Raw genomic sequence first — 9,708 nt, forward strand, 5'->3', positions numbered from 1 at the left:
ATTGCAAGGAAACAAATGCATAAGTGTTATGCAAATAGTCAGTAAACACGCAAATTAGCCCAGCAAGCACACAAACAAACTTCTGCTCCCTGGGCCTGGGCCAGGCTCAGGTCAGCAGCCCAAATCCAGGCAGGCCTGAGCAAGAGCAGACTCCCCACCCTGGGTCCCACTCCTTCCTAAGATGCTAGCTCTTCTGGTCTGACCAGTTGGGGTTCCTCCCCTGAAACTCTCCCACGCTCCTGAGGCCTGTGGGGCCTCCTGAGCTTAAAGCACAGCAGTATCACTGTCTGTCCCCCGCTGGGACTTCTAGCTCTCCTGAGGTGTTCAAACCTATTCTACAGAAATGGGTGAAATCCAGAGAGGGAGCTGGAGTTACCTGGGGCCACACAGCAAGATTAAAATTCCAGGCTGTCTGGTTCCAGGCTCTATTCTTTCTGTGCGGCATCATCATTTCCTTTATAAGAGAGACACTTTGGGCTAGAGGGCCGGGGGACACACAACTTTAATCCCAGCACTTGGGAGGCAGAGGCAGGTGGGTCTCTGAGTTTGAGGCCAGCCTGGTCTATGGAGCGTGTTATAGGCCAGCAGGGCTATATGGTAAGACCCTGTTTAAAAAAAGAAAAATCGAAAAAGATACCTTGGAGCCTCAGAGAGAGAAAAGCACTAGTTTGGGGTGCACAGCCAAGATGTGGGACTGAGATGGAGCCAGTTTTGAATGACATCACAAGAGTCAACTCACTTTCTCTCTTGAGTCTTCTCTGGATGACAGGTGACTCCACCTAGGTGACTGAGGTGCTTGTCATTGCTGGGAACAGGGGTGCTGGGTAGGGTCTGGGGAGCAGATATCTTTCTGAACACAGCTGCTATTTTCCTACCATCAGTCAGCAATCCAGCCAGCTGGGGCTGACTTTGCCACTACATTGGCCTGCAGAGCTGAATGAGCAACTTCTGCTCTGGTCTCAGTTTCCTACTCTGAGGAACGGACACCATGCTCCACCCCTCCCAACAGGCTGCTTATAAAAGGATCGGTGTATTTTCTCTTTTTTTACAAAGCGTATTCTGTTTATTATTCTTGTGCATTTATCTGGGCATGTGTGACGTGGTGCACATTTGGAAAGAACAAAGGTTCTTTCCTCTGGTGTGGGGACCAAACCCAGGTTGTCAGGCTTGGTGGCAAGTGCCCGTACTCTCTATCTTGATGGCCCGTCATTTTGTTCAAAACTGGCCTTGAACGTGCAGTCCTCTTGCTTCAGCCTTCTGAGTGCTGGGATTATGGGCCTGCACCATGGCACGTGCTACACCGTCCCAGCACACAGCTGGAGCTGAACACCTGGGTACTGTCAATAACCAATCACAATCTGTTGAAGTTACCAAAATCTAAGGCTTTCTCAGCGTAGAGAATGGCTTGAAGCTTTTCACAAACATCTGACATTGCTCCCACAGCAGCCTCTGAGGTAAGACTACGTTAAGACCACCATTAAACAGATGGAGGACAGCCAGCCAGTGGTGGCGCACACCTTTAATCCCAGCACTCGGGATGCAGAGGCAGGTGGATCTCTGAGTTTGAGGCAGCCTGGTCTACAGAGTGACTTCCAGAACAGCCAGTGTTACACAGAGAAACACTGTCTTGAAACACCAAAACAATCAAACAAACCAGGTGGGGGATACTGAGGCACAGAGGCCAGGCAATTCCCACACACACACCTGTAACTTCAGTGGCAGAGACAGGAGGATTGCTGGGGTTTGCTGGCTGCCAGCCTCACTCTAGATTCAGGGAGAGACCCCATCTCAGAGTAATAAGAGCAGGACCCTGGACATCTCCTCTGATGTCCACAAGTATGAATGTGTTTATCTGAAGGCAGGTGTGTGCATGCACCCTTCCCATGGGAGCATCATGTGTGCACATGTGCACACACACACACACACACACACACAACAGGTAAAAAGAGGGCTGGGGAGATAACTTCATGGTAGAACATTTGCCAAGTGTGTGTGAGGCTTCATACCCAGCATTGTTAACAAACAACCCCCACACTACAAAGCAAACAAACAAATAAAACCAAATAAACGCTAAAGCAAATCCCAGAAGGGACTCTGGTGGCAACACGTGACTTTGAAGGCCCTTGCAGACAGTTCTGAGTTCACATCCTCCAAGCCTCTCCCTGACCCAGTTTCCTCTTCTGTGAAGCGAGCTCGATCTTCCCTTTGTGGACCTGTCCTGGTCTGCGGGGTTGTTCAGCAGTGTGGCGCACAGAGTTTATGGGCCGTAGGACAGGAACTCTTCTTACCATACGGGAGAGGACTGATAAGACCGGACAGGCTGCTGTTTGGAGTAGATTCTGGTGCTAAAGAAATGCTCGATTCTGGGGTAGTAGTATTGTTATTGCTGTTGTGATTGTACTAGTGTTAGAGAATTGAATTTAGAACATTGAAGATCAGAAAATGGACTCAGAAACCTCCTACTCCCGCAGTGCCCCCTTTTCTTTTATATGCTGGAGATTAAACCCAGGGACTCATGAAAGCAAGAGCTCTACCACTGAGCCACACCCAGCCCCTCACTGGGGGATTCTAGGCAGGGGCTCTACCACTGAGCCACACCCCAGTCCCTCACTGGGGGACTCTAGGCAGGGGCTCTACCACTGAGCCACACCCAGCCCCTCACTGGGGGATTCTAGGCAGGGGCTCTACCACTGAACCACACTCCAGCCCCTCACTGGGGGATTCTAGGCAGGGGCTCTACCACTGAACCAGGCCCCAGCCTCTCACTGATTGTAGGCAAGCACTGTACTGCTAAGCCACATGAAGCTGAACCACACCTTTAGGCTTCCCTCCCATTTGATTCATCAGTAATCCCTGCTAATTCTTCCTCTTAAAAATGTTTGGGATTTTTTTTTTTCAGCATCTCATGTAGCTCAGGCTTGCCCTAGAACATGCTATCTAGCTAATGAAGACCTTGACTCTCTGGGACCCCAAGATTGATCACCACTCCTGACTGGAGAGATCTTTGAAAAGATATGGGCTCCTGTGTGGTGGTTTGGGGGACAGTTCCAGGATGTGGCGTGTTGTTCTGCCCTGAATCCTGTCGCAGAGCAAGGGCAGCATTAGGGTCGAGGCAGGCAGAGCAAAGCTAGGATAAAATCGTAATTTCCATGAATGTACTAACTGAGCGACTGCTCACGCTCACCAGGATGTGGGGTGGCTGAGACTTATTGTGGTTTGTGTGATGATTTTGTTTGTTTCTGTGGCGTGGTCTTCTGCATGGGTCTTCCACAGTCACAGGTGATCTTGTCCTACATGATTGTTCTGTCAGATTAGTTATGTCCAGTACAACCTTTTGGCCCCTGCATTAACCAGACAACTCCTGACAGTTACTGGCTGGGTCTTTTCCCCTCCTCTTCCTCCCCCTCCTTCCCTCATCCTCCCTCCCCCCAACACGGTCTCATATTCCCCAGGCTGGCCTCAGACTCCCTATGTAACTGAGGATGAACTTCAACTTCAGAACCTCCTGTCACCATCTCCATCACACTCGGTTTTTGCCACTCTGGGGAATAGAAGTCAGGGCTTCGTGCATGCCAGGCAAGCATCCAACTTTCTCTTTTTTTTTCTATCTGGAAACTGTCCAGCTGATTTAGTCTCCTGCACCCTTTGGCGAGTCTGGAGAGGACTGCACTATGTAGCCCAGGTTGGCTTCCCACTCAGTGCAATCCTATTGTCTCACCTTCCTGAGTCTGGGATTTTAAGCATGAGCCATTTCACCTGCTCTTCTCTCTCTCTCTCTCTTTCTCTCTCTCTCTCTCTCTCTCTCTCTCTCTCTCTCTCTCTCTCTCTCTCTCTCTCGCTCATTCACTAGCTCATTCTTGTCCTTATTCTTACGATTGACCTCTCTAAAGGCTCTCCCTGTGTAGGGCCTTGTGATTCTCATTACATTTACTTATTTATTGTTCAGTTCCTATGTTGGGGGTGCAGATGTGTGTAGCTGACTTGGGTCAAACACATTCTGTTTAGACTCCTAAGTACTAAGATTGTAGGACTGGGCTACCAGGCCCAGCGTCCTCATGTTTCTACTGAAGGATAATGTACCTTCTGTGAAGGCCTGGATATACAGCTCAGCAGTTCTGTACACACCAGCCACGCCCAAAGTCCCTGGATGAAGATGGAAGAGGCTCTTCCAGGACAAGACTCTCTCAGAGGGAAGTCCTGTTCGTTTTTCTCTCACTGTGGGTTAGTTTAGTCTGTCTCAGAACTCCGTGTGCACAAAGTCACCCTGTGTTGTCTTACTTAGGACTTCTTCGAGTACCACTGTTTTAAAGATCCATCTGTGCAGCTGCATATACCGTCTGTTGAAACTTTCCATTGCTGAGCAACATTCTCATAAATGTAGGAATGTTTTTTCCATTTGTTTTATCTTTTTCGAGAGGGAGTGATGATACTGGGGATGCAACCCAGGACTTCATACATACAGGGTGAGTGCTCTAGCACAAAGCACTATCTTATCCCCTCCCTGGGGGACTCTAGGCAGGGGCTCTACCACTGAGCCACACCCCAGCCCCTCACTGGGGGATCCTAGGCAGGGGCTCTACCACTGAGCCACACCCCAGCCCCTCACTGGGGGATTCTAGGCAGGGGTTCTACCACTGAGCCACACCCCAGCCCCTCACTGGGGGATTCTAGGTAGGGGCTCCACCACTGAGCCACACCCCAGCCCCTCACTGGGGATTCTAGGCAGGGGCTGTACTGCTGACCCCTAGACCACTATCCTAGCTTTCCACTCACCCTCCCTTTTTTAATTTAAAGGATTTATTGTAGTGCCCAGCACACATGATAGGTGTTCAAGAATTCTTTTTCCGTTTTATTCATTCTTTGAGACTTTCATCTATGTATGCAATGCATTTCGATTATATATACCCTTTTAGTCATTTCTTGATAGATACTTTATATTATTTCCCAGCATAAACATATTGGAACTTATACTTCTAAATCCCAACCCTGCTTGTAGCTCTCTATTTTTTTCCTCCAAAGTCTTAATCTCTTGTAAATAATAACCAAGATGTTTGTTTTGACCTTTTGAGATAGGATCTCACTCTGTAGTCCAGACAGGCCTGAAACTCATCATGCCTCAAAGTCCTGGAAATCCTCCTGTCTCGGCTCCCTAAGGGCTATGACGACAGGCATATGCAAATAAGTGACTTGAAAATAACAGTTTCCCCAATTATTTAATTAATTTCTATCTTTGCCATACAACTAGGAGCTTTGTGATGATACACAGGGGTTCTGCTCAGGGTCCCCAATCCCCAGGCTAAGGTGCTCAGGACCCGAGCACACCCTGAATGCCCCTATCTCTCTTTGAGCCCTGGTACTCCCTCTGCCTTCAAACACACATATGCTTTATCCAGGGGACTGTCATGGAACCTCTACTCCCTCCTGCCCTTTCCGTCTCTGGCAAGGGCACAGGGCAGGGGCCGCTCTCCTTGTGGGTGACGCACCTAGAGGCGGGCCCGCCCCACAGCGGACGCTGAGTTGGCCTGGTTGGGCAAGGCCAGGGTTGCCCCGGGGTAGGTTACTCATCTGAGGCTCAGGTAAGAGGGCCCGGGTTGGAAGGCGGCACACCCAGGGGGGACGCGGAGAGAGCAGGACGCAGCCATGGATGCTGCCAGGAGAGGAGATGCACAGAGAGTGGTCTGGACCACCGGATGGCTGCTGCTGCTGCCGCTACTGCTGTGTGAAGGTAAGTGTGCCACTGGAAGGGTAGAGTGGGGGGCTCCCAAGGAAGATAATCCCCCAGCCCTTCCCAGAAAGTCCTACAAGGAAAGTTGATCCCAGTCAAAGGCAGGGTGTGAGTTCTCCTACCCCGCCTGGGCAGAGGGGCAGTGCGGAAGGTTCTCCTATACAGTGAGAGAGGCACTCCCCCATCCGGAAACAGAGGCTCCACCGCAGGGATCTCCTCTCTTGGAAATAAGCAGGTGGGAGAGGAAAGTTCCCAGTGCAGACTCAGGAAGTGGGAAGGAAGAGGGTCCTGGATGTCCCACTCTCTGAGACTTGTGGGAAGACTTCTCCTCCTGCTGTTCTGGCTGCATGGTAGGATCATCTCACTCCGGGACAGAGGCCACCAGGGTAGACTTTCTCTGTGTGGGGGGAGAAATCTTTAACAAAGAGCCCTCGGTTCTACCCGGTCCACACCCGCAGGAGCGCAGGCCCTGGAGTGCTACAGCTGCGTGCAGAAGGCGGATGACGGATGCGCTCCGCACAAGATGAAGACCGTCAAGTGTGGTCCAGGAGCTGACGTCTGTACCGAGGCGGTGGGGGCGGTGGAGACCAGTAAGTGCCACCGGTGGTCTCTGACTTATCTCTTCGTTCTCCTCCTGTGAGGCTCCGCTTCCTTACAGACCTTCCCGACTTGGCCACGCCTTTTCATTTCAGCCCCACTCAGACCTCGCAGCACAGATTCGCCCTTCTTTCTTTGAGCTTAAGCTTGTCGACAGGCAGGGGGCTGTGATGGAGTTGGGGCTTGCCGGTGGTGTGTGTGTGTGTGTGTGTGTGTGTGTGTGTGTGGTGGGTAATAGTTGCAAACTGTTCAGGACTGACTGGAGAGCCCTAGGCTACAAGGGCTCATTCCAACCACCATCATGGAGACATCTTTACCACTTTCTGCTCACTCACTACAGGAAGACTTACCCACCAACCAACACAAAGATTATTGAGGTTCCGAGTCAAACTCCACCGTTAAGATTCCAGATTCTTTAGTAACCCCACCTTCCCCCAGGTCATCCACCGGGCCTTCTCTCCAGGCATCTGTATGGTACTGTGGTCTGAACCCCGGTCCCAGCACATATACTAGATAAGCACTCTACAGTGAGCCTAAGTAGCTCAGTTTGGCCCTTGAACACTGTAAAAAAGTTTAGGCAGGTGAATCTCCTTCCTCAGCCTTCCGAGTCACTGGTATTACAGGCTTGTACCACGAAGTTCCGTTTTGTTTGCTCGTGACAGGGTCTCGTTATGTACTACAAGCTGGACGGGGATTCCTTAACCTCCCCAGTAGCTGGGACTGCAGGCTCGCACCATCATTTTGTCTCCTAGACTTTTTTTCTTTTTGCTTCCAGTCTCTTAATTGGATCCCTCTGAAGCTACTTTCGGAGGCTTCTCCCCCTTTCGATGTACCCATTGAAACTCCAGTTTTAGCCTCTCCCCCTCGAGGCTGTCCTGTTTGTCAATGAGCTTGTTTTCTTTGGACTGTATTCTTCGAAGCTCTTCTCCTTGACCCACCTGCCCCCACACGCACACTCCACCTGTAACTCTGTCCCCAGGGACCTGCTCTCTTTAAGGTCGTGTCCGGTGCCGCCCTCCCCACTCCCCCGCCAGACCCAGGACTATTGTTCATTCAAAGCTCTGCCCGCAGAGGCCGGTGTGCTCAGACCCCGCCCCCTTTTTTCTATGTAGTTCACGGGCAATTCTCTGTGGCGGTGCGGGGCTGTGGTTCCGGACTCCAGGGCAAGAACGACCGTGGATTGGACCTTCACGGACTCCTGGCCTTCATCCAGCTACAGCAGTGCACCGAGGACCGATGCAACGACAAACTCAACCTCACCTCGCGAGGCCTCAACCCTGCAGGTCGGTGGCAGGCAGAGTCAAACAAAGGCTGGGAGCTGAGGCTACTGCAAGCTGAGGCAGGGCTGCGGGGGTGGCGGGTTGAAGACTGCAGACGTCAACAATGTATGCACTCTAGGTCGATACCGGGGCTGATAGGAGAAAGGGGGCGGAGTCACAGGTACATCAGGCCATGCCTGGGGAGCAGGCCAGTTGAGCTGTGGTTCTCTTCTGGCCAAACTGACTTAGAACTTGCTATCTTCCTGTCCTAGCTTCCTGAGTAGGTAGGAGCACAGGCCTGAGCCATCACCGCCTCTTGACCCTTCCTTTTCTGTTTCCACTCCCTCCCGGCTGGCCCCTAACCGCCGCAGGCAACGAGAGTGCCTATGAGCCCAATGGCGCAGAGTGCTACAGTTGCCTGGGGAAGAGCCGCGAGGAGTGCCAGGGCACCATGCCTCCAGTTGTGAACTGCTACAACGCCAGCGGCCGCGTTTACAAGGGCTGCTTCGATGGCAACGTCACCTTGACGGCAGGTGAGCCTGCCCTCTGAAGGAGCTTGAGACTTGTAGGAGTTGTGATAGCCATCTGCAGTGGCTTCATCTCAAGGGTCCAACTCTCCACCTCAACAAACGCTGGGAACTGCTGCTCTTGACTTTGGCGCTTACCTTGTCTTACAGCATCATGGGAAATGTAGTCCACTACCCTATAGATCCCACAATTGTATATGTGTGTGTGTGTACACGCGCATGTGTATACATTCCTATAGAAGAATACCAGATACGGAATGGGAGACAATGAAATGAGACTTGTGTTTAAGCTTATAAGCTTTTGCCTGTGTGCCTTGGGAAATCTGGTTTGAGCCCTGAAAACTTAGGGGTCCCACTTGTTCCACAACATTAAGGGGTGTAGTTCAGCACTGGGGGTGTGCCTAGAATCCCCCAGTGAGGGGCTGGTACTCACACTATGGGAGGAGAAGTTCTGCAATTCCTTCTGGTGCCAGGTGTTTCTCAGGAGCTGTATTTCAGACTCTAAGACTAAAATTTAGCAGGGAGCAGGGAGAGGAAAAGGTGAGGTTATGTTTGAATTTTGATCACAGAAATGTCTTGGTTGAAATCTTTGTTTCAAGACAAATCTGGAGCTTGGGTTTCACCCTTTTCCTCTCAAAGCATTTAGTGGAAACACGGTCGTGAGCAGACAACAAGAGCGCAGTGCTCTGCAGAAAGTGCACCAGGGTTAGGATGTTTGAACTAATGAGTGCAAGCCTCATTTTGGGGTTCGCTGCTCTTGCCTTGTTCCAGAAGCCCCTAAGGTTTACTCAAGCTGTACCAACCCCTATTGTCCAATGATAGACCTTTCTGTGTCTCTCTTTTACAGCCAATGTGACTGTGTCCTTACCTGTCCGAGGCTGCGTCCAGGATGACTCCTGCACCCGGGATGGGGTGACGGGTCCAGGATTCACACTTAGTGGCTCCTGCTGCCAGGGTCCCCGCTGTAACTCTGACCTCCGCAACAAGACTTATTTCTCCCCTCGAATCCCACCCCTAGTCCTACTGCCCCCTCCAACCACCCTAGCCCCGTCCACTCCGGCACAGACCTCCTCCAGCACTACCTCCACAGGTGCCCCGACCACGACCACCTCTACTACCAAGCCCACCTCAGCCCCAGCCAGCCACACTTCTCCCCATGAAGTAGAACATGATACTGCACAAGAAGAGGAGTCCCGTTTGACTGGAGGTGCTGCGGGCCACCAAGACCGCAGCAATATGGAAAAGAACTCCCCAAAAGGTGGGGCTAATGAAGGCTCTGTGTTTCTGGGGGCTGGGTTGCCAGCTCTTCTGTTGACTGTGGTTGCTGGTGCGTTGCTATGAGCATCTCGTCTTGAAATGTCCACCTCACCTTGCTTCCCTGGCCCTGGGTACCAGCTCTCCGTTTCTCACTGGATTGGACTGGCTCAACCCCCCTTCCTCCGGCATCTCCAGTTTCACTGCACTGGTTTGCAGCTCCCAGAAGCAGCCTGCAGTTGTCAATGCACTGCTGGGGTGGCCCAGCTTTTTGGTGCAGCAACTGAGTTTCCCCCATGGTGACCAGGAAAAAGGACAGAGAAATCTACTGGCTGAGCGAGTCCTG

General features: G+C 51.6%; 1 protein-coding gene across 1 annotated transcript; it reads left to right on the forward strand.

The window, feature by feature from the left end:
• Nucleotides 1-5,640: 5,640 nt before the first annotated feature.
• Lypd3 (LY6/PLAUR domain containing 3) lies at nucleotides 5,641-9,449 on the forward strand. Its single transcript, XM_038338342.1, has 5 exons — nucleotides 5,641-5,725; nucleotides 6,184-6,315; nucleotides 7,435-7,605; nucleotides 7,953-8,114; nucleotides 8,956-9,449. The coding sequence occupies exons 1-5, from the start codon at nucleotides 5,641-5,643 to the stop codon at nucleotides 9,447-9,449; spliced, it is 1,044 nt and encodes a 347-aa protein (XP_038194270.1).
• The last annotated feature ends 259 nt before the right edge of the window (nucleotides 9,450-9,708 follow it).

The sequence above is a fragment of the Arvicola amphibius genome, chromosome 8 (genome assembly GCF_903992535.2).
Source record: "Arvicola amphibius chromosome 8, mArvAmp1.2, whole genome shotgun sequence".
NCBI lineage: Eukaryota > Metazoa > Chordata > Mammalia > Rodentia > Cricetidae > Arvicola > Arvicola amphibius.

Coding starts and splice junctions, on each gene's coding strand:
- Lypd3 (XM_038338342.1), top strand. CDS start 5,641: ATGGATGCTGCCAGGAGAGGAGATGCACAGAGAGTGGTCTGGACCACC. Junction 7,606..7,952: donor GCGAGGCCTCAACCCTGCAG/GTCGGTGGCAGG, acceptor TAACCGCCGCAG/GCAACGAGAGTGCCTATGAG. Junction 8,115..8,955: donor CAACGTCACCTTGACGGCAG/GTGAGCCTGCCC, acceptor TCTCTTTTACAG/CCAATGTGACTGTGTCCTTA.